Source organism: Chelonoidis abingdonii, chromosome 2 (assembly GCF_003597395.2).
Source record: "Chelonoidis abingdonii isolate Lonesome George chromosome 2, CheloAbing_2.0, whole genome shotgun sequence".
Lineage (NCBI taxonomy): Eukaryota > Metazoa > Chordata > Testudines > Testudinidae > Chelonoidis > Chelonoidis abingdonii.
The window spans coordinates 120,814,077-120,839,405 of NC_133770.1; the positions used below are offsets into that span (position 1 = coordinate 120,814,077).

At 43.3% G+C, this 25,329-nt stretch overlaps 1 protein-coding gene and 1 long non-coding RNA gene across 2 annotated transcripts in view; one reads left to right on the top strand and one right to left on the bottom strand.

Moving 5' to 3' along the window:
* The window catches only part of GLIPR2 (GLI pathogenesis related 2), a 51,410-nt gene extending 27,452 nt beyond the window's left edge, over positions 1–23,958 (top strand). Inside the window, exons 2-5 of the mRNA XM_032787135.2 lie at positions 1,957–2,065; positions 5,545–5,648; positions 20,903–20,980; positions 22,149–23,958. Coding sequence (XP_032643026.1) covers positions 1,957–2,065; positions 5,545–5,648; positions 20,903–20,980; positions 22,149–22,309 — 452 coding nt within the window. The 3' untranslated portion in view covers positions 22,310–23,958. The remainder of the gene's footprint in view (positions 1–1,956; positions 2,066–5,544; positions 5,649–20,902; positions 20,981–22,148) is intronic.
* LOC142046342 (uncharacterized) overlaps positions 1–25,329 on the bottom strand; it is a 934,987-nt gene that overhangs the window by 826,000 nt on the left and 83,658 nt on the right. The window lies entirely within an intron of this gene.

The following is a 25,329-nucleotide window of genomic DNA, read 5'->3' on the forward strand; positions in this document are numbered from 1 at the left end:
GGCTACAATTTTCTCACAGAGTTCGTGGAAGTCACGGAATCCGACCTCCATGAATTCAGCCCTGTCACTCAGGAGCTGCGGGTCCTCCTGCCACACTCCGTGGCCATAGGAACTGCTTTGGGTGGCGGTCCCCCCCCTTCCCCTCACTCCCAGCCAGCGCAGGCAGTGGGGCCCCCAGAGCTTCAATCCGCTGTGGGCAGCAGGGGCTCCCCCACAGCTTCTAGCTGCCATGGAGGGGCAGGAGTCCCAAGAGCTCCAAGCCACCAGGGGTCCTTCAAAGCTCCTGGCCGCCGCAGGTGGTGGGGGGACCCTGGAGCTCCGAGTCCCCACAGGCAGTGGGGCCTCCAGAGTTCAGAGCAGCCCACGCAGTTCCCCAACCTCTGCAGGCAGTGTGTTGAGAAGAAATTTAGGAAAACAAGGTTAATAACAGGAAAAACTTTCCAACCAGGAGGTGAATTAAGCTGGAAATGATCTTCCAGGGGGAGTGTTGGAAGACCTATTGTTTAGGATATTTAAAAATAGACTTCATAAAACATAATTCATTGGATAATAGTGAACCGTCCTGCATCACTGGGGAGATGGAATTAACATTCTAATGGGACTTGTCCTCTTGTGGAGCAGCAATAGTTAAAGTTGTAACTAGCTCCTCATTTAAGGTTTGTGTATATTTTTTTCTTTTTGAAACCCAAACTGTCACCAAAAGAAACTGAAACTTCACATGCCACAGCTTATCCTAAAGTATAGTTTCTCTGTGAAGTTTGAAAAAATTCAGCAAAGCCGTTGTGTATCTATGATGTCTCAAAATTTCCCTTGTTTTTTGAAACCTCTCCTAATGTCTTTTTGGCTCATTGCATCTTGGAAACTGCACTCTCTGCAAACTTCTGACTTCTGTCAGCAAAGCGAGTTGCTCCTGCTTCACTATTCCAGTGACACCATATATCACTGCTTATTCATCCTGTGTGCTGTCTTAAAGCTGAAGATTACCAGGGTATAAAAATAAACATCTTAAATTTTTTGAAAAAAATCAAATTTTTACAAGAAACAAAACAATCCAATATTCCTCTCAATATTTGTGGTGATTGTTTCAGTCTTTAACCCCTGAGTTTTATTTTCAATTTCTCATACATTTTTTTTTTTTCTAGTACTGGATAATGGGAAGTGGTGGGGGTCGGGGAGTGACCTTATGCAATGTATGCTTCATAATATTTGCATATATCTTAACTGTGAAGTACATTCATGTAGTCTTTTGACTATCTGTAGTGGGGGTTTTGACATATGTAGAAAGGCTTTATATAAAAAAATCTTTATTTTTATTCTTCATCATCATAATACAATGCTACTTATATGGCGTACTTCCAACAAAGTATCTCAAAGGGCCTGATTCTCATTTATACTCAGGCCCCTTCACATTGACCTAACAGTATAAAAAGGCCTTAAAATATGCTTACTTTAAGACCTCTTTATAGTGCTACCGAGGTGTAAAAGTAGGGTGACCAGATGTCCTGATTTTATAGAGACAGTCCTGATATTTGGGGCTTTGTCTTATATAGGCTCCTATTATCCCCCCACCCCATCCCAATTTTTCACACTTGCTGTCTGGTCACCCTATGTAAAAGAGCCTTATTGTTGACGATAATAAGGTCTGTGTTCTGCAGGCATTAATCAATGAACCCACATAACACCCTCTTGAGGTCACAGGTAGGTATTTAAATATATATCACACTTTCAGAATTCTGAGATATAAAGCACTTGCTATACTTCTGGCTTCATTTCATTCTGCTTGCAGGTAATTAGGGTGGTACAGCTCTGTTGTTGTTTCACTGAACAGTGCACACAGTATTCTTTAGATTCATTCAGAGTGCTGTGCCAGCTTCTCAATATATTTCAAGTTTTCTTTTCCTGATTTTAATGAAGGCTGTATTTGATAGACCTCTCCAATATTTTGCATTATTTCAGCTTCCAAACAATTTGCTGAAGAGGTCTTAAAAGCCCACAATGACTACAGGAAGAAGCACGGCGTTCCACCACTGAAGCTTTGCAAGAAGTTAAACAGTGGAGCACAACAGTGAGTTCAACCCTTCCTTTCTTGTAATGAGACTTTTATCACATATATGAATCAAACATAGCACATTCTGTTCTTTTACCCAGCACAGGATCTGCCTAGGCATATCCCAGAAATAGGTGCACTTTGATCTGTATTGTCCTTTGTTGAGACGTTGCCTCCAATGTATGATGCTTCCATAAATGATCCTTTTGTACCAGTGAATCTCTCTTGGTGGTGGTGGTATTCATATTCCTAGCTTCTAAGGCCAGAAGGGACCATTCTAATAGTCTAGTCTGACTTCCTGTATAGGACAGGCCATAGAACTTCCCCCAAATAATTCCTAAAGCAGATCTTTTAGAAAAAATTCCATTCTTGATTTAAAAAATACCAGTAATGGAGAATCCACCACAACCTTTGGTAAGATTGTTCCAATAGTTAATTACTCTCACCATTAAAAATTAACACCTTATTTCCAGTCTGAATTGATCTAACTTCAACTTCCAGCCATTGGAGTATGTTTAATCTTTCTCCGTTAAATTGAAGAGTACATTATTAAATATTGATTTCCCACATAGGTACTTATACATGGCAATCAAGTTACCCCTTAATCTTCTCTTAAGATAAATGGATTTTGCTTCTTGAGTCTTATCACTGTAAGGCATGTTTTTCTAATGCTTTAATCATTCTTGTGGTTCTTCTCTGAACCTTCTCCAGTTTATCAACATCCTTTGCAAATTGTGGGCACCAGAATGGGACACAGAATTCCACCAGTGGTTGCAACAGTGCCAAATACGGGGATAAAATAACCTCTGCTCCTATTTGAGATTCCCCGTCTATGCATCCCAGAATCCTACTCTTGTCATCTGCAAAAGTACCCTGTTCTGGAGATGGAATAGTGGAGAGATACAATAACTTCACAGAGCTTTGACTAATATAATAACACCAGAGAGTTGATTAATATAAATTTTTGTGAGACTACTATTTTGTGCTCTGAGGGAAGGAGGATGGAAGAAATTATCTTTTAGAAACATAGGAACTACCATACTGCATCTGTACACTAGTTCTTCTAGGTCCTTGAAAGTAGGTATACTAGATGCTACAAAGAAAGGTATACAAAATCTGAGAATGGACAATATGTGAAATAACCTACCCTTACAATAAGTTTCTTCCTACTCCTGACAGATAGATAGTGGTTGGTTTGTGCCTTAAAGCATGCAACCTTATATGCTTTTAGCCTTCTAATGTAACTGTGTAGTAAAAAAGTCTTCTTGTTATTTATATCAATAAATCATTTTTGAGTGTTACTAAATTTTGATCGCAGTAAATCCTGCGATAGGGAGTACTCCAGGTTAATTAGGCCTTGATTTAAGAAATACTTAAAAATTTGTTGTGTTATAATTATATCTGATGTCCCCTTGTTTTATTTGAGAATCTTCCAATTGCCTTTCTCTACATGATTAATTATTGTATGTATCTCTCAGTTTCCCTTGTAGTTGTCTTCTCTCTAAAATGAATAGTCATGCTCTTTTCAGTCTTTCCTACAGGAGCTGCCCCATTTCTACAATCCTTTTCATTGGCCACTTTTGGACTCCTCCTATTTCTGGCATATTCTTTTTGAGATGCAATGACCAGAACTTACCCCAGTACTCCAGGTGCCACACATTGATTGTATACAAACAGTAATATTCTTACTGTTTTCTAACCCATGCTTTATGCATCCTAGATTTTTGGTATTTTAACTGATTGCCTTACACTGACTTGTCCACAGCCACCCCAGGTCTTCTCCTGCATGATTACAGTTAATGTAGACCACAGCAATGTTTGTGAATAGTCCAAATTATTCTTTCAAATGTGTATTGCCTTGCATTTGTCTCTGTTGAATGTCATCTGCCATTGTGCTGCCCAATTGCCTAGTATTGTTAAGTCTCTCTGGAATTCCTCACAATCTTCTCTGTTCTTGACTAATTTACCACTTAACTTTTCCCTGTATGGTGCAGAATGGAGAGAAACCTTTGCTTGACTGATGTTAGTCACCTTGGTGTATTTATTTTAAGTTTGGTAGGCACCAGATACCAGTGTAAACAGGCACTACAAGCACCTAATAACTATTGTGTCATTACAGATGTAAGCCCCTATTCCAATCATTAATATATTAAACATTGGTCCTAGTAGAGCACCTTGGGCAACTTCGCTGTACACCCTCAATCAAACAATTCCCTGTCATTAGCTGATGCCTCACACTGTGCAGAAGATTTCACAGAAAACTTGGGCATTGGTGGCACCTTGTTCTCTCCTCTTCTCTGCATGTGGCACACAACAGTTTAGTCTCCTGATAGGCTTCAATCCCATGGCTCCCTGTGACTGTGAGCTTTGTAGCCGCCCTGAACCAACCCTGCCTGCGTGTGTCTTTTCGGATGAGAGGAGCTCTTGTGGCATGACAGGGAACTTCGCAAGTTTGCTACAATAACTTGAGCAGTGTAGCCCTGTACAAGTAGAAGACTATGCCAGGCCTCTATTCTGTGTGCAGTGCCTAGCGCAACTGAGGCCTTGTCCGTGGCCGGGGATCCTAGGCGCTACAGTGATGCCAATAATAATATAGCAGAAAGGCAGCCAGCTGGGTGCCTGGTGAGAGTAGAGCGCCCCTATGGACAGCCACAGCGCTCAACACCCCCCCGAATAAAACTACTGTGCTGGCGCAGTGGGCAAGTTGTTCATCTTTGTGGCTGAAAGCGCCATGTTGCTTCTTAAAGTCCAGTAGCACCTTAAAGACTAACACATTTATTTGGGCATTAGCTTTTGTGGGTAAAAACCCACTTCTTCAGATGCATCTGAAGAAGTGGTTTTTCTACCCACAAAACATCTAAAGAAGTGGGTTTTTTACCCACAAAAGCTTATGCCCAAATAAGTCTGTTAGTCTTAAGGTGCCACCAGACTCCTCGTTGTTTTTGTGGACACAGACTAACATGGCTACCCCTCTGATACATGTTGCTTCTTGGACCTTTTTTGGCCTCCGTGGTGCAGGAAATGGCTGTTCCTTTGAAACCGAAAGGGTTTTTTAGAGTTCTGGGTGTAACCCTTCCAACAGGCTCCCATACCATGTTCATATACTGTAGTTTGGGAGCCCCTGGACTAGATGATCTAATGGTCCCTCTGGGCTTAAATTCTTTTACATCATTTCTGTCCACACTGAAAATTGACTATTTATTTCCTGCTCATTGTTTTTTGTCTCTTAAACAATCTCTAATCCATGGCTATTTACCTCTGTGGCAGAGAGTCGTGCTGTATAGAAGTGGGGAGGCCCTAGAGGCAATAAGAAGGCAGAAGACCTCTGGATTCCTCTCCTCATGCTGCTGAGATCTGTGTTGATCTCACAGCACCCACTATTTTAGGCGCCTGGAAATTCAGTAACAGGATTATAAATGCTCAAGTCAGTGTGACCGCTATCTGCATGCGATATTAGCTGGTACTGCTCCGTCACTGGTGTTTGATTCCTTTGCTAGGTATGCAGCAACACTGGCTAGCACCAAGGTCCTCCAACACAGCCCTGAGTCTTCAAATGGAAAATGTGGAGAAAATCTAGCGTGGGCTTCCTATGATCAGCCGGGTAAGTTTGGTCTTTTCTCCTAACTCATAGATATTAAGTAAACAAGCCTCCTTAGTCACTTTGAGCTAGGCATGTAAATATTTTTAATACAAAGGCCCAAATCCCATCCTGGCAGGTCGAGTGGCTCAGAGGAAGGACACGGATAGATATTTCCTCAGCTCCAGAAATCTTGACAGTACGAACCTGGTTCCATGGGACTGGCTTAGCAGGGGATGTGCAGTGGTGGACACATAAACTGCTGTGCTGAAAAGAAGATGTGCATGCTGCAGCTAGCATGGTCTGCTAACAGCAGGTGACAGCCAGGTGGTGGGCTGTATCTGCATGCTGTGAGTAGCAGGCCATGCCCCTTCGGGGAAAGAAGCCTCCTACACCTTCTCTATTCACTGTCCCAATTTTGCAGCAGCACAACACAGGAGAGTTGTTGGCCCAACATTGCCAAGAAGCCTACTGGCTTGTCTGCCCTTGAAACTCTACAATGACACAACTCCAGCAGCACTTCCATGTAGACATACACGGTAGCAATGGGAGGGATTCCCCACACCCCTGAGAAACGTAGTTAGGCTGATGTAGGATTTCAGTGTAGATCAGCCCTAAGTCAATACTAATTGCTCCTGCATTCTCCTCTCCAAACGTGGGAACTGCTATATGAATAAATCACTTCTAGAGACCTTTGTGTCAACCCCTTTGTGGTCCCTCTTGAATCGACCAGTGCAAATGCTTTCTGCCCTAAAAGAGAAACGACTTTTATGTGGTTTAGTTTAGACACATGTGACAAACTGAGCTCTTAGTAAAACTATCTCACATAGGCAGCATGTGGTGAGTGGTCAGGAAGAACAATTTTCACTGAGCTCCCATTCACCCCTTCTCCAGTCCCTTATTTTAGTGACTCTAAGGCTTGCTTTCCCCCTGCCGGGACCAGGCAATGCAGTAGGTTAGGACTCTATCCCTTCCAGAGAACATTTGACTTAGAAGAAAAGTAGTTTCATACTGTCACCTTAGACCGGGATTTTCAAAGGAGCCCTGGGAAGTTAGGAACCCAGATCTCATTCTTATTAGGCCTCTAAGCACCTTTGAAAATCCCAGACCTATCCTTTAATGGATATTCGTTCACAGTAAAAAAATCATTACACACTTTGGCTCACTTCAGAACTAGTAGCATGATATCCTTTTGTCATAAGTAGATAGGTAAGGTAAGGGTTAATTTTCTTTTGCCTGTAAAGGGTGAACAAAGGGAACCAAACACCTGACCAGAGGACCAATCAGAGAACTGGATTTTTTAAAAGTCAGGGGCGGGAATTGTGTACTCTAGGTCTTTTGTTTTTCCCAGCTATGGAGGAAACATCTTTTCTGCTAACTCCTATTTCTTTCTAATATTTTCCTACAAAGTGTGAGTACAAAGGCCACAAGGCAAATAGGCTGTTATATGCTTTGTGTTGTATTTACAGGTGTGTTGATTTGCTGGACTGGTTTAAAGGGGGCTATCTTTTAAATCAGACTGTTTATTCATATTTTCTTATAAGCAAGAGCCTGTATTGATCTCTTAATGCAGTATTATTGTTTTGTATTTTCTTTCTTTTTATATAAAGTTTTTTTTTTAAAACTTGTGGAAGTTTCTTTTCCTAGTGAGGCAGAGGGGAGAGGAATTTCTGTGCCCAGAGCTCTGTTATATCGGTGACAGGCTAGAGGGGGGAGGGAAAAGCCCAAACTCTGTGTCTTACTTTCCTATTGTCCCAGGGCGGGAAAAGGCTACAGGACAAAGGGAGGGGGAATCTCTTGTGTGAGCTGACTAGGTGAATGCATAGCCTCGGGGAAGCTAGATTGCCTCTCCGGTTGTATTCAAGGAGTGAAGTATAGCATCGCACCGGCTCACCCAGGAAAGGGGGGGAAGCTGGGGGATGAGATAGGGAGACCCAGGGGTCTGGGTCTTGGGGGGTTTCTCCAGGGAAAGTCTGGGGGGACCAGAGCGAGGCAGGCGCTATATTCCTGTCTGGTGGCAGCGAGATAGATCCAAGCTGGGTATAAGCTTGGGGAAGGTTCACAGTAAACACTCAGATGCTGAACTCTAAGTCCAGATTTGAGACAAACGTTTATTACACCTTTGGAATAGCCTGAAACATGTTTTGGGGGCAGCCTGGGGGAGCATAGTTGTGTGAAGTTAGCACAGCGCTTGTCCCTTGCTAGCTGTACTTTATTTCCTCCTTTTTATTAGCACTAATGTTCCACAAACATTTTTTAACAGTTTATATCAGGGTAGGCAACCTATGGCACAGGTGCCGAAGGCGGCACGCGAGCTGATTTTCAGTGGCACTCACACTGCCTGGGTCCTGGCCACCGGTCCAGGGGGCTGTGCATTTGAATTTAATTTTAAATGAAGCTTCTTAAACATTTTAAAAACCTTATTTACTTTACATACAACAATACTTTAGTTACATATTATAGACTTATAGAAAGAGACCTTCTAAAAACATTAGCATGTATTACCGGCATGTGAAACCTTAAATTAGAGTGAATAAATGAAGACTTGGCACAGCACTTCTGAAAGGTTGCCGACCCCTAGTTTATATGATGACTTTGTTCGATGACTTAGGGGAAAAAAAACCCTCTACATTATATAATCCTTACTCCCTCATGGAGCAGTTTTTTCTTCTACATGCTGTTTCCACAGGTGTTTAGTCTAATCTGCATGGAGAGCTTTCTATCTGGCTGTATCTAATTTATTTATTTACAGCATTTCATGTCCTGCTGAGCCGTCTGAGCCATGTCCTCTCCTTGTTCCCAAAAATGATACAAATCTTTTGAGTCAACTACATTGCCTATGGAGGAGAGCCTTTTTAAGTGCTTGTGAGTGAAAGCTAGTTGTGTGCAGAAAATTGTTCTCAGCTGTTGCCTTAGGCTTATGCCCCTGTGGAGTTGGTTCGCCTTCCATTTTTTTCCCCTTGTCCAGTTCCATCCTGATAATTAATTTGCGTCAACCTGAATGAGGCTGGAAACTGGCTGTGTTATGGATTCTATTCAAGTAGTTAACAAAAGGAGTTAGTGTCTTCCAATTTCCTTTCCAGACGAAGGAGACATCAGTAAGTCTTCAACTTGGCATGCAGTCTCTCTCTAAAAAGAGCTGTTGCATTGCTGGATTCTTGGTGTTCGACAAGAATGCTGGCATGGTTGAGTTTCATGTGTCAGAAGAAAAGTAGAGTTTGAAAATGTAATGCCCTAACTGTGAGTTTTTAGAATTTCTTTAAATTTCATTATAAGATTTCCAGCTAACAGTCTATGGCTGTTGTTTGAAATTTATTTAGCCCTGTATTCTAACAAGTATGTGTCAGTCATTTGGTCCCTCTGATCCTGAGGAAGTTGCATTGCAGACTTTCTTTTTCTATGCTCAGATGAGTGACAGCATAATCACAGTTGGCTAGTCTATTCTACCTCTCCCTTCCCTGGGCTGCTCTGGTATACCAGATGGCATGCCAGGTGTCTCGTGAACTTGAAGGCAGGTACTAGAGATGCTTAGGATGAAATTCTGACTAGACCCTATGTGGTGGGAAGTATGAGAGGGCAACTTGTGGTCCATGAAATGGCCATAGAGGACTGCAGGCTGTGCACTCTGGGGAGAAAAGGGACTTCACTGTTCTGCTGCCCGGGGGACACATGATGTCCCAAAGGATTGGAAGGATGCAGGGCCTAGCCTATGGAGATGGATCAGCATGCAGAAGGGAGCAAGCTTCACCGCAGTTAAGGAGTATAGTAGCAGGCATGCCCTTGAGGCTCCCCAATACTCCTCATGGCATGGATGGCTCCTTACCGCTCAGTGCAGAATTTCACCCTACAGGCTTGATCAGTATAAAGGTCTGTAGAGGCTGTAGCACCTGGTATGTTGCAGCAGCACTTACTACATGTCTACTAGAAAGACCTACACGAGGGGGATGTTGCCGCTTCTGGGGAGCCCCCCAGGTAAGCCCCACCCAGAGCCCACCTCACCCCATCCTGTGCCCCCTCCCATACCCAAACTCTGCTGCTTGGGGGGGGCGGGGGAGGAAGGGAGGAGCCAGGTAGGGAGCCTGCTGCCTCCACCAACTCCCCCCCGCCCTCAGCACCAGTGGGGGACCTGGGCCATGTGCTGCTGCCTGTGCCGCCCCAGCACCTGCGGGGCCCCAGGCAGCTCCCCTCACCCCAATCAAGCACACAAAGAGGACTGGCAGAAAAGAAAGATTCAATATTATAAATAAATATTGGTTACATTAAGTAAATATGTGGTTTATTTTTGAGGGGAAACAACCCTACATTTTCTAATTTGCTGTGTTTTGTGGAAACTGGTAAATCCTAAGATAGTTTTTGTTTAAAAATGAAATTAGAAAAATGTTACAAAGTTTTTGTTTTTTTTTTAATCGAGCCCAATTCTGCTGCTTTTCTTTACATGGAATAATATCTAACTCTGTTAGTCTACTTATGAAAATCGCTAGGATTATTCACGGAGTAAAGTACTACTCAGTGTGGGGAAAGGCACCACAAGATATTAAGGAAGTGTACAAAAAAGCGAGTGAGAGAGAGAAGAGGTTCTAGAGGGAGAAGTATAATGCATACCTCTTCTCCATCATCACCACAATAGAGCAGTATCAACTCTTAGAACTTAAAGCTTCTGCTTATCAGATTGTCCTGTTCTTATTATACATGTTCTGTCATCTACATGCGATATGGAATTTTAGTAGCTTTTCCTCACAGCGAGGACATGTCGAAAATCATCCAAGACTGTTCAGTTCTCACTTCAGAGAGGCATGCCAGGATTGCTGTCTAGTAGGGGCCATCAGTCAGACATTGTCAGGAGCAGCTGTGTTTCCTTAGAAAAGTTTTGCAATTTCAGCTCTGGTTCACAGCAGTAAAATCAAGCAAAGTATTTTTTTTTAAAAGTGTTAGTGCATTGCTCTGCAACTAAGCCCAGCAGAAAGGAAGCTCTGGAAGTGATTTAAAAAGAGATTGCATCTATTTGCACACTGCTTGCACCTACCACTTCCGCTATGATCTGGTAACTGTCATCTAGGGTGGGTGGGTGTAGTTGGTTTGTTTGGCTTCTTCCTTTAAACTAAAATGTACTTCTTACAAGTGCCAGCTCAGCCAAATATTTCCTATTTGGAGTTTTGTTTGTGTGTTGTTTGTTGTTGCTGTTGTTTTACAAAAGGTTTATGCAAATATTAAGTAAAATGGTGGCATTTAATATAACATTACATTGCTCAATACAAAATCAATTCAGGCGGATTAACTAGAAATGCAGTGGTGAGTTCTCTATATCATTGTTTCCCAAACTTGGGACGCTGCTTGCGTAGGGAAAGCCCCTGGTGGGCCAGGCCGGTTTGTTTATCTGCTGCATCTGCAGGTCCAGCCAGTCATGGCTCTCACTGGCCACGACTCACTGCTCCAGACCAATGGGAGCTGCTGGCGGTGGAGCAAAAAAAAAAAGCTGAGTGCTGCCGGCAAAGCGAAATATCGGGACAAACACCTAAATATTGGGACGGTCTGATATTTTATCAGGATGTCTGGTCACCCTTGTTCCCTCTGGGAGCTATGACAGTGGTATCCAGTGACCGGACAGGCTTTTTAAAGTAAAGTGTCATATATTAACACATAAGCATTTAATTGAAAAACAGATCTTAAAAGAACAATATTGCCAACCTTACGAGGTCAAAAATCATAAGTCAGACCCTCTCAAGAGATCCAAACTCATGAATCATGCTCTCAAATTATGAGATTGGCCCCCAAAATAGTCTTTTTCAAATCAAATCATGGTTTTTATTCTGTCTTTTGACTTTTTAAGTCCCCTTTAATCCCCTGCCAATGTGTGTGGGATAATTTCAGGTAGAAAAGTCAACCTTTAATGTACACAACAATTCACACCTCTCCAGGCTGCTCAGATCGAAACTCCACTTGCCCTTTCCTCACCCTTAAGATAGAGGAACTGCTATTCATCTCCTGTTTTGAATAAGGGAAAATTCATGAGTTGACAACTTATCGTCATATTTTTATGAAACAGGTAAAAACCACCCCAACATTGCAAAAGTGATGATAAAATTGTGAAAAATAAAGCAGATTGTACTTCTAGCTAGTTTACCAGGTATCTAATTATTATCCATATGGGGCTCCTCATAGGACCAAGCTTCCTATAAATCCCACAAGACCTCTGGGGTCTGGCTGGCATAGTTACTTCCATTAACTCAACCCATTTCTCTCTCCCAGCCTCAGAAGAAGAGTTCTTTTAAAAGCTGTTTAGTCCTTTTGATCACCTCCCCTTTCTCCAAGGCAATCACTTTTTAACTGTGTATAGCCCTGTGAGCTGTTAGTTCTCAGCCTTGACATAAGGCTTGCAACTTGTTGGAGACAGGATGCAAGGTCCTCGAAGCTGATAACTTTGCTCAGTCTTTCAACTGTGAGCTGGGATGTCCTTATCTGGGGCAATAGTTTTCTTCCTGGGGACAATGCTCCTTTAATTCAAGCATTATAGGTAAGGCTGCATTTTAGTCACAGGTATTTTTAGTAAAAGTCACAGACAGGTCACGGTCACAGACAGGTCAGTAAAGAAAAATTCATGGCCCATGACATGTCCATGACTTTTACTAAAAATACTGGTGATTAAAACTTGTGGGAGCGGGCTGCCTGGGCCCCTGCAGGTGCTGCGGTGACACAGGTGGCAGCGCATGGCCCAGGACCCCCACTGGTGCTGGGGGGTAGGGGGTTGGTGGAGGCAGCAGGCTCCCTACCTGGCTCCCCCCTCTACCTCTCCCCTCCAAGCAGCAGAGTTTAGATGTGGGAGGGGGCATGGAATGGGGTGAGATGGGCTCTGGGCGGGGCTTACCTGGGGGGCTCCTTGGAAGCAGCAACATCCGCCTCGCTCATCTGCTAGGCAGAGGGAAAACCAGGCAGCTCTGCATATTGCCTCTGCCTGCAGGCACCGCCCCTGCAGCTCCCATTGGCTGTGATGGCTTGAGACTGCCCCAGCAGCGGCCGGTGTGCCTGGCGCAGGGGCTGCCTGAGCTGCCCTTGAGCCAGGTGCACTGGCTGCTGCAAAAGTCACAGAGGCTGCAGAAAGTCACAGAATCCTTGACTTCCATGACTTCCGCGACAAACTCCACAGCCTTAATTATAGGCATATAACAGGGGTGACCAAACCATGGCTCGTGAGCCGTATGTGGCTCTTTTACAGTTAAAGTGCAGCTTGCAGAGTCCCCTGCATCCCCTATTCTCCGCCTACCAGACTTGGGGGGCAGAGCTAGGGGCTTCTGCCAGAGACGAATGGTCCCTGCTGAGAGTTAGGGGGCACAATTTAAAGGTTCCCCCCGCAACAGCTTGAGTTACACCCCCTGTTACCATCAGTGGCCCCTCCCTGCAGCTCCCAGGTGTTAGCTCCACACAGAAAGGCAGCAGCAAACAGCTAGGAGCTGCAGGAAGGGGCCACTGCATTAGCTCCAGGGGGAACAGGCAGCAACAAAAGCAGCAGCTATCCCTGCAACTCCCAGATGTTTGCTGATGCCCAGCTGCAGTGCAGGGAGGGGGCCAGGCAGCACCATGTGACCAAGCAGCGCCAGCAAACTATGGCAAAAACTGGGGGCGGGGGGAGAAGGACATGATTCCATGTGCCTCCCTAGGCGCCACCTCTGTGCCCAGCAGGGAGGGGGCCTTCAGCCCTGCTGAGCACACCTGTCAGGGCTTGGGGCTTCAGCAGGATCGAGGCTGAAGCCCCGAGTCCAAGCAGGTGCCCCCCATGGGGCTGAAGCTCCGAGATCCTCCTCCTCACAGGGCTGAATCCCCAAACACCGGCAGGCAAGCCTTGGCTCTTGAATTTCTGAAGATTGTCATATGTGTCTTGGAGGGTCAGTGAGTTTGGCCGCCCCCAATATGAATTAGATTAAGACATTCATACAGAAAATTCTAAGAACCCAGTGTATAGTAACTACCTCACTGAGCAGGTCGCATGGAGGGTTCATAAAATTTATTACCTAGCAGAATTCTTAAAATATTACATAACAACTATATATCTGTAATTGGTTCCTCATATCTTGCATACTCTCTGTTCTGTTTCTGGTAAGCTCTTTCTTTATATGAAGTTTGAATGTATCTATTAGACCTAGAATAAAGACTGTGGGCTTAATTCACCCCTGTTTTATGCTCTGTAATGCTATGCATTTACACTGACCTATAGCTGGAGTAACATAGGGTTCATTCAGATTCAGCAGCTGAAGAAAAAGTTGCAGTTGGGGTCACTTAACCAGGAAGAATTATTTTTTTGGCATGCACTCCATTTAACAGAGACGTTGATACAAAAACATCACATTCCAAATAAGCTCATAGCATCAAGAAGATCTTGGTTTGGGCATCCTTGACTGATTGATTTATTTTAGACACGTTACTCTTGAATGAAGCACAGAAGCGTCTATGATTTTTCTTCGGTGAGCAGGTGTGACTTCTGTAAGCATTAATGGGAATCACACTTGCACATCTAGATGCACAGAGGCACCCCACCCTGCCTATGCAGCTGCAAAACAGGTCTTGTTCCAGTGGCTTTTCTTGGGCCAAAACTCAAGAGAAGGCAGAGGGGGAGGGAGAAGAGCCCATAATTATGCTTGAACAATTGCTTCAGAAAGCGTCTGAGTGAGATGCATTTTACTTTTACCACCAGTTTGTGTGCCAAATGTAAACCGACACCTGCTGGAGAGCACCAGGATGGCAAGCAGTCGTGTGCAGGTCACTATGCAATGCATTCGGTTCATAGATCTGTATCACAGACAGCAATTCACTTGCTCTTTTGTCTTCAGGGCGGAGCATTGACTTAACCCTCTTGCCTACTAAGGCCGGGAGGTTAGTTAAGTCATAATTCTGCGGGAGCATGTACGTGGAGGGATTGAGTGTGTGGCATCCCGAGAACTGAAGCCACACACATATGGAGCACATGAACAGTAGAGTTCAGTTTGAGACATCGGTAGCAGTCGAAGACTAAGACAGCCTGTGAAATAGCAAAACATGAGTCATTGCTGTTCTGCAATCAGAGAATTCACTAGGGCCCAACACTGTGCACGTCTGTAGGCCTAACAGCTTTGGCAGCATCAACTGACTTACTGCTCTACTTCCTGGAATGTTAAGCAGACACAACATAGCTGATGGGGGTTGGAGACAAATATAGGCCTCTGATACTTGTTATAAGCAATCTCTGCAAACTGTGGTTGTGGGGTTTTTTAAAATAGACTTCAGAGAGAGTGCTTTGCATCTGCAAATTGTGTTTGGAGCCCCTGCCGTCAGTATTTTCTGTTCTGCCTTACTTATTACAGATGAATTGACTGAGAAACCAGATACACGAAAGCATAAATTAGAGCAGGGTTATTTATTTGATACATTTTTCCTTGTATGCAGAGTGATGTTCATCTGTGGTGCCGCATAAATTATCATAATTATGTAAAAAAAACCCTTTCTTCTTCGAGAGATGTCCCTGTGGGCGCTCCCCTGCAGGTGTTGGTACATCCCTTCACCTTCACACAGAGATTTTTACAGCAGTCCTTGTATAGGTCACAAACGCGCAGAGCCCCTTCCACACCCTGCTCTGAGTGTACTTAATAGTACGCGTGTGCAACTGGTCTCCTCAGTTCCTGCTCTGCTGTCCCTGGCCTGAGACAGAGCTCAGCAGACTCGTTAGAGAATTTCTTCTCTTCTTTGTTCAACTTTTTCCCCTCTTAGTTTAGTTTACCAGTGTTAGGCACCCTTTTCCCTTCCATTCTCTTTTCTTCTCTTAAAAAAACAAAAACAAAAAAACCCAACTTTTTGTTCCTGTCAGCGCAGCTGCTGCCGACATGCCTGACTCTCCAGGTTTTAAGCACTGCTCTAACTCTAATGATGCATTCACTCTTTCAGATGGCCACTCTAAAGGTATTAAATGTTTGGGGAAGTCCCACATCCCCCAGAAATGTGCCCACTGCAGCAAGTTGAAATCCAGGGCACGCAAAGACAGGAAGCTGTGGTTAAACTGCTCCTGCTGCACAAATCTCTCGGACCAGTGTCAGACCCAGGCTCTGACTCTGCTGTACTCCGCAGCCCTCCTGCTTCAAAGAAACAAAAGAAAACTTAAAAAAAATCCATCTCTGTCACCTGCAAAGGGTATTTGCAGGAACAAGCCTTCGGGTACTGCTTCCCTCCCTGGGCTCCCCCAGCTGAATACCTTTGATGCTCTGGGCTCCTCCGGCACCACACAAAACGTGCTTGCAGTGGTCGTGCTAACCTCCGGTCGCGCATACATACTATTAAGGTACACTCGGAGCAGAGGGGGCAGGCTCTGCGCGTGCATGACTGGTACGAGTACTGCTGTAAGAATCTCCAAGTGAAGGTGCAGGGACACACCAAGACCTGAAGTGGAGCACCCACAGGGACACTCATCTCGAAGACCCTCAGTTACTGCACAGGGTGAGTAACCTCCTCTTCCTCCCTGGGTTACTCAGGAGCAGGCAGCACTCACCTGTGTTCTGGGAAACCTGATGTTGTTGACAATAAAGGAGATCCTGACTATCCCAGTGGTGGTGGTAGATAGGTGGGAATCCTCTAGCCACCCTCCACTGCAGTCCTTTTATTTATAGAGGAAATTAAAATTGGTGGTGCCTCCCCCTGGCTGGGCCCTGTCCACACTCAATGGTGTGCCTTGGGAACCTCCAGGAGTAATCCTGAGCTAATCTGTGCAATTGGTCTAACTCAAAAATACCAATTATAAACAATATACACCCAATATACACTTAGATTTGAATTAACACACCTTTACTTAACAACATTAAAAAACATGGTATAACAGACTGAGATGAAATGTCACTTCTAATTTAAATCGGCAGGGGGAGCAGTTCAAAAAATCAGTTGACAAATACAGTTTACGATACTAAATGAAACTTATCTAACTTGCCTTTACCCTGCCACGATTTACCCCTCCCCGGAGTGGACATTCCTTTGGATTTCAGAGTTCTCAACACTTACTTGCATGGGTGTGCTTGGAGATCTTGAAACTGGAAATAGCACTCCCTTGGTCCAGTGAATCTGTCCAACCAAGGCAACAAGCTGCACAACCCCTCTGAAGACTGTTTGTTTTTTAATCAAATATCAGTAACCCTGGTTCTTGTTCAATGAGAAGACCGCTCTGCCTCTTCTCAGACCACCCCTTAGAGTCTCTTTGCTGTGCCCCTTCACGTACAAGTGCTTTCCCAAACCAGGCTGGTGGTTATTCGCACACTGCCTTCACCTCAGGACCACCTCAGTCAGCTCCAGGAACAGCAACAGTCTCTTCCCTGGCTCCAGTGAAGCCACCAGCAACCCCTGAGGCTCTCTGTTTGGTCAAAGCCGCAGCAGGCTCTCAGTAGTAGCTTCTGACAGCAGGTTAGCAGCAGTTCCTGGTATGGACAGAGATCCACAAAAGCAATCTCAGGACCTCTCCCAAAAATGGAGCCCAGCACACACTCCCCCTGCACTCTCTGGGAGAGGATGACTCTCTCCCTTCCCCAAGGCATTATGGGAGTTGTAATCTCCAAGGCAGGATTGCAGCGCTCAGGATCTTCCCAGTTAAGTTTAGAGCCGTGGAGAGGCAGCTCAAGACTCAGTTGGTACCCATGGAAGCCCCCAAAATACAGCTAGACTCCCTACAGCCTGAGTTTGCAAATCCACCAGGACACTCTCAATTTATTGATCCTGCAAGTTCTCGATTGGTTCCTGAGGGGTGCAAAGCACCTTCAACTCCCATTTTGAATTCCATCAGTTAACAACTGTCAGGAAGTAATGGTGAATTTGCAGGATTTGCCTCTCATGGCAGAGAGGCAAAATGAAATAGCTGTTGACCTCCTCAAAGTTGCAGACACAAAAGAACCTGACAGTAAACAGAAGAGCAAATAAACCTTCCATCCGCAACAGCTTACCCCTTCCTCCCCCAAAACAAAGAAAGAAAATAGAGCCAAATTCATCACTTACGTAAACTCAAAGCCAGCCTTTGAGGCAGGCAAGTTGGATGCCAACTTTTTTCTCAGCTGATCTGCTTGTATGTGTGCGTGCATGCCAAAAACATTTTCCGCCCTGGGTGGAAAACACCTTGGCCAGCCTTGCTCCATGCACTCCCATAGAGTTTAGTGGAACTACATGGTATATAGGTGAATGATCAGTTAGCCTCATTAAACACAATCTGTTCCATATAAAACCTCTGAGCTCCAACAAACTGCAAGCCTTGTTCTGCCAAGGCTGGGAATAAACAGATCACAGGGCTATAAACATTAACAAAGCACTATGCAGTGTTACTAACAAATGATAAAACTCTTAAGACAGAGCTTGCCTGGGTCATTTTTTTTTGTTCTAAGGATTTGTGTAGTATAATCAAAGTTTCTTAATTTTATTGCAGGACAAAAATGGATTAAAATAGCAGAAGATGGTAAACAGTAAAAACAGCTATTGAAATGTGGTTCTGGTCAGATAGCTCCTGGGTGGAGGTGAACAGCACAGCTCAGGTGTGTCGGCAAGGGTAGCTTAAAGCTCACATTGTTACCTCCCTGTTCCTGGTGCTGGCTTTATGCAGGGTTAGTCCCTGTGAACTGAAGGCTACTCTAACAAATGGCCCCGGGAATTTTAACTGCAGCCAAAGATTGATGTGTCACAGGGGTGTCTTGCCATGTCCCCTTTTCCCTAATTTGCTTGCAGTAGGGAAAGGGAATGGTGCAGGACTCTCTATATTACCCTCACACTGACGTGATCTTCCCTGGTTCACTTACACTGGTTTAGAGCGAGACTATTCTTTCCATGTGGCACCAAGCACCTGCACTGCACTGGAGAATCTTGTCTAGTGTCTTTATTAACTCATTCAAAACAATTAGAAGAGCAGCTGTAGCAATTGATTGTATCAGAAGGTTAACAAGAAAACTGGACCGCAGAGATGTTCTCCAAATGGTGCAGGAGCTCTATAGAGTTAAAACGCTGGGGTTGGGGATTGACTGCAAAACAGCCCACATTGAAAAACACACACACCACATACACTCTACAGCCCAGGCACAGTATTCGGTAAGTTCAGTGCTTACAGTGTGTGTGTGTGTGTGTGTGTGTGTGTTACACTTATCCATGATCAAAAGAATACTGCAGGGGATTCCTGCTTTGAATTTTGTTAAGTCTCAAGTGGCTCCTTTTTTCCTTCAACTGCCTTTTCTTTGGTGGTGGATGGAGGAACCTTTTTGACTCTCTGTGACTTTTTCCTGACTGACTTCTGAAGTGAACCTGCTGTGATGCTTTCCAGGTTACCCAGGGTTGTGAGGCACCTTGCTGCCACCTGCCCTTAGCATGAGGAAGTCTTGTCTGCGCCTGGTGTGGGCGAGTTCCATGACTCCACCAGCCTCTGGCAACACAAGCACTGCCTTCCAGGCCTCCATAGGCTTCACTCTCTCTGTATGGGTTAGCAATAGGCACACACGAATCCCCAAGTCCTCTGTGCATCCCTCTGCAGTGCCCAGCCCCTATTCCACTGAACACTCACAGAACTATCAGGTTGGCTACTCCCAAAGGAATAGTACACAGCAGCTTACTAGTTTCACCACTCCACTTAACACACAGAACTTAGATACATTTATAGTGAAAGCAAGTTTGTTATCAAAGAACAGAGATTCAAATGATAGTAAGAAAGAATACTGGAAACAACTAGTTACATGTAAAACAAAACAACAGTATGCTTGCTGCAGCCTATAACACACAAGACGAATAGCTTCCCCCAAGTCCTTTCCCCAGCCTTTTCAACCAGAGTGGCTGAGACCCTCTTTCATAAGATCAAGCCTGCTGGCAGCTTGTCCTCACAGATTGAAGGATACCTGGTGTACCTCCATACCCCCAGTTTTGCCCCCCAAAGTTCATTGTCTTTACTCATAAACAGGATAACCTCTGCTGGTTTTGTTTTTTTCAGCAGCACTCGCAGTCTGACTGAAATATTTCCTTTGTAGCTTCACAATGGTCATCTCCCACCTCCTGTCTGGAGAAGTCTGTCTCAGTGCACGCTACCTCTAAGTGACCAGCCTTTAACTACAAGGCCTTATGAATATAATTTTCAGTATATATTAATACATTCTGCCCATACATTTCACAGTGATTTGATGACCACTGTGACATAGGCTTTCAGCAAAGATTTTATCTGACCTGCTTTGGTGAACCCCTGTGCCCTCTGCCAATGGACATCAAGAGGTTCTTGGGTCACACCTGCCATCCAGAGAGGGCCCAATAATTTGAACTGCGGGCCTTTTCATATTGTTCTCTAGCCAAAGTTCATTGAGATAGAGGAAATTGCTTCAAAGATATCAGGGAAATTAAGTCTTCCCAGTGAATGCATTACCTTAAAGCTGCTGGTAACTGCTTTATATTGGGGCCAAATATTATCATTGCTTTTGATTTATTGCTTTTCTATTTTTTCATGTTTTCCAATTTTGAGGGAGTTATAAATCTGCCAGGCTTGGATTACTACTGGGGTTTTTGGTGGGGTTGGGGAAGGGGTATCTGCTTTATTTGGTGGATAAATTTGCCAGGTGTAATAATAATCATACTGCCCTCTGCTATTTGGACCACAGGGATTAAATAAGACTAGAAATCACCCAGACATGTGGAAATGGGGGTGGTGGGAGCAGTGCCTTTGTGGCATCCTGTCCACACATCCCCGAGCAGAAACCCCTCTGTAAAAGACCAGCACTTCATCCTTAACTGATCCTGTTCTGTGTAAATAATACAGACAGTGGATAATTTTACTGTACATGCCATCAGCCAACAGGATGAGTTAATCTTTCTGAAACCTCACTGTAGTGCTCATCCTTTTGGGTAGGTTTGTGGTTTTTTAATTTTTATTCTCTCTGAAAGTACATCATCCTGTTTAGGGTGTGGCCTTTCGTGTCTCTTTCCGCTGCTGTTGCTCAGGAAGGGCTTAGGGTTTTCTTCTGTTATAGAAAGCATCCATCAGCTCTGTTTCTCTTTTCTTGCTCTAGTTCCTTTTATAATGGAATGCTGTATTTTAGTATGATAGTAATTGGGGAGTGGGGCGGGAAGGCCACTTGTAACTAAGAACTTCCCTTGATTCAAGAAGTAGCTTAAAATTGTTATTCATTCCATGTTTATGTGACTCCATTTAAGCATCAATAGTTCTTGCTGACCTATTAACAGAAGAATCTTGTGGGCAGGGAGATGTGAGTTGCAGTTTGCTGAGTTCACTCTGTCTGTTGCAATTCTACAGCATCATTTCTTTTGTCTTGCAGGAAAGGAAGTAGCTGAAAGATGGTACGGTGAAATAAAAAATTACAACTTTCAAAATCCAGGGTTTTCTTCTGGGACAGGTGAGCTCAGGCTGGGCACTGCTCCTTCAAAGATGCAGCTCTTACTTTAAAAAGTTGTTAAATCTACTTTCTCACTATTTTTCAAAAATCACCTTTAAAAAAAAATTAAGGTGTGTGTGTAAAAGACAAATGTTAGAATTGCTTTCAGGAAAATGACAGTAACTGGAAGGATAAAAGGAAACTATGACTCCGAGGGGAATGAGAAAGTAAACAAAATTTGTATTAGAAACAAAGTGGATAGATTTTTGAAAAATTTTCTCTCTTTTTCCTTCAGCCATCAATATTAAAAGATGTTGGTTTTGAGGACAAATGCACTATATTTCCCACAAAATATCAAAATTGTAATAATAGAAACCATACAGCTGTTTAATTAAAGATACTGTGCTGATGTCTGCCTTGGTTTACCGCTCCTACCATCTAATCCCATTGATGTCAATGAAGTGTTATCTAGAGCGTAAATTGGGGCCAAATTTTGGCTCCATAGTTGCCTATTGGCAATTTAGTATGAGATGAAAATATCATTGTTTGTGGAATTGACAGGAAACAATGAGAGAGATTCCAAAAGTGTTTCATAGGAGAGTTTCATTTATCTGTAACTGTGCATAGAGCGAACAGCTGATGAAGTGTGTTTTGAGAGACAGCTACTCGACAATTGTCATAAGAGACTAGAAAAAAGCCTGGGAAGTTAATGTTTCACTAATGCTCATATGCTGTGCATCGGGGAAACATAATGGGAGGGATCAGAATGCTCAAGCGGGTGTGGAACAGTCAGTGGTAGGATGGTTACTTTGTCAGCCATACTGCTGGGAGAGAAGGGGCTGGGATCATTGTCGGGCATGGTATGCTCTGTACCCAGGGCCTTGGATCTGGGGCTTTTGTCCTTGATGTTCATCCAGGCCTGCTTGTTTTCACAGAACTTTTCCTATGTATTTTGGTTTTGGAACAGAGCAAGGAGCTCATGAGTGCAGTGAGGAACCATATTGGCTGTCTTTCTAAAGACAAACTATTAGGTCAGCTGCATTTTCTTTTTCACCCCCTAGGCGTGTTATCCTGTCAGAGAAAGAAACTAACTTAGTTTGGTGTGACCTGGTTTTGCTCAATCACTAGAAATATTTTTTCAGATTTAGTGTCCAAAGTTAATGTGTTTATTTGACCTTTTCCCTCTTAGGTCACTTTACAGCAATGGTTTGGAAGAACACAAAGAAGATGGGAGTTGGAAAAGCCGCCGCAAACGATGGCTCCACATTTGTGGTGGCCAGATACGATCCACCTGGAAATGTTGTAAATCCAGGTTTCTATGAAGAAAATGTTCTTCCACCAAAGAAATAATAAAAAGACAGTTTTTTTGGTTAATGACAAGTGTACTTGTGGACTGAAGACATCTTTAAAATTAAATAAAATCAAATGATATTCCATGCTTGATACTACCATTCACCTGTCACTATGAGGCAACAAATATGCTACTTGAGTGCATCTGTACAGTACATCTGTACAGCTTCTGAGGTATGTTCTTGTTCTGAACTAATTCATTTGAGAAGTACCAAAGCATGGGTATATGCAAACTTCAAGATTTTGATTTTGCCAAACATGTAAAGGGCAAGAATTTATGTGGATTTTTAATAGTTTGTGTGAACTGTGTGTGGCTTTTTTTTTAAAGCAAACAAGTTTGTAACTTTGTAACTTTGTAACTAAAAATATCACTTTGTAATTATCTAGCACTATATTCCAGTCTTCCAGTATTTTTAAATGAGATGCCATCTGTATGTTACTGTTCTATGATCCAATCCTGCAGTCTTGAGACACGCAACACTCCCTGAGACTTCGGTAAGCAGTTACACACGAGTAAGGGCGGTGGGACCAGACCTGTAAATATCTATCAGGAGAAAAATCTTGTTGAATGCTATTGAAACTGTACAAACCAATCCACTCTGTAATTAATGTCTGGCACATTGTCGAAGATGTTTATATTCAATTGGTAGATTTTAAGTATTAGTAGCTAAAGTAGTTTTTGAATGGAATATAAACATCTTTGACAATGTACCAGTGCTTATGTTGCCCTAATATAATGTACATCAAATTGGAGATAGATATTAAGTGCACATGTCCTGTTTACTTCATTACAGAAAAACAAAATATCCCCCTTTCTTTAGCTTCTTGCACTCTCTCTCTCTGCTCTGACTCATTAAATGTTGCCACAAGTTGCCGTTTTAGACCTAATCTAAGGAACTACTGGTTTACTTGCCATCAAAATGTGCTAAACTCTTAGACATCTGTTGCCTGACATAGGTCCAGAGATTGTGCAGGTGGCTCGTGCTCCCATTCAGAGGGAATAGTACTTAGTACTGGGGGCCCAGAAGAAGAACTTCAGTGGAGCATCTTGGATTTTGCATTTTTGTTCAATGAACTAATATTTATTTCCAAATGAATGTCAGGCACATGCCTCATACTCGAGGATCAGTAATGTTCCAGAGTCCTATTCTGTTGTCCTCTAGCAAAATCCTATGGGGTTGAATTGGATATTAGAGGCAAGACTTTGGTCCACATAGTTTACTTTGAGTTTGGACTAAGCAATAGGAATATTTTCCTGTTCAGGACGGATGTGTGAACCAATCCAAGGTTAAATTAGCTCTTTAAAAACTGGCTGCAGGCATTTTTCCCCCTGATCAAATATAAAAAGGGGATCAGTGTTATCCCAGCGCTAGAAGGCCAGGCGCTGAAACCCTGACTCCTGTTGGGTATGCCTGTGCTTCGTAAGTATTCCTTTTGACTTCAGTGGGATTCGGTAGGTCAGAATCTGGCCCACAGAGAGTCCCAGTATGGAAAGGCTTTTTGTTTACACAATTTTGATATATTGCAATGTTATGGCTTAGTTATATGTCACTGTGGTAGTAAGTTAGATTCCTTTTGCTGTAACCCAAGAATTTAACACAAAAAAATGAAAATCTGAAAACAGAAATAAATATTTTTCTTACGAATTACTTCTAGGTAATTGTAGGCTAATTTGAGTCGCTTACCTCAGTCTATATTAATTAATCCAGACACTTTATTTTCAGAATGAATTATATAGTGATAACTTTTACAATGTAGTGCACAGGAGTGGTGATTGTTTTGATCCAGTAAAGAAAGGAGTAGGGGAGGAACCCCCAACAAGTTGTAAATGATACAGCAGATCATAAATATCACATACCTCCTGTATGAAGTCTGAATTAACCCTTGCTCCCAGATGGGTGCAAGGTTGCACACATCTTAGAAGCAAGAGTTACAATGTTGTTTTTCATCTTATTTGTTTATTTTAATTTCACACATGCTCAGTAGAAGAGTCTCACTTTGGCCCTGATCCTGGCAAACTTTTACATAGGACACTTAAGTGTTTGCAAGTTTTGGGACTTTTTGCCCAAGAACTCAGTCTGAGAAATGCTGGAACCGAGCAACTCCAGACAGGCTACTACCATCCGTGCAACATACTATCCCCTCCAGAGGTGAAAATGGAAGAATTTTGACAAAAGGTTAGACAAAACTAATAATTTGCAACACCAACTTTATTACCTTATTTGAATAAATATATGCTTGTTATACTTGCTAACAGCCCTGAAACTGGCTGTATTGTCTCCTGAACAAGAAACTAGACCTGGGAAAACTTGGCCACCTATAGATCTGTTAGTGTGAATCGTTAGTAAAAGAATTGGCTAGTGAACTTTCTCTGCCTGTTAACAATTTCCTAAGTATTGTGGAGAACCTGAGGGATAGGGACAAGGATAAAGGAGAAAATCAAAACCTAGCAACAATCTTAAAAATTTTTAGTGATAAGTAGTTGTTCTCCAAATGGTTCATAAGCTGTTTAGAAATACCAGTCTGTGGCAGCTTAGATGTGCAAAACAGAATAAAAACTGAAAAACAAAGACATCCAGACACAAACAACTTTACAGCACAGTCACAATAAGCCAGTTGCATGTTTACAAAGCAAATTCTTAAACATGGCTAGCAGTCAAGAAATGCCAATTTAGTTCTCAGTGCCTCACACATAAGACATGGAATGTTATACACAGAGTGTGTGCATAATGTGTTCAGTCCACACTCTAAATCCTGGTCCAGGTTTGATTCCATGTTCATTGGGAGTGGTAGTATCATTGATGGAGGCCTCCCAAAGAGAATTGGAGCTTTGTGTAGTTCCATGATCAAGCCCAGCTAGTCAGAGCCTATAGAGAATAACCTCCAAACGATCATGTTTATCAGTACAGGTCAACTTATGTAAGGAAACCATTCGCACTTTCTTTTAGTGGGACATGGATCTGACTGGGGGATTGGGAGCATGGTAACAGTAGTTACAGGCTGTACTAATGTAGAGTGGT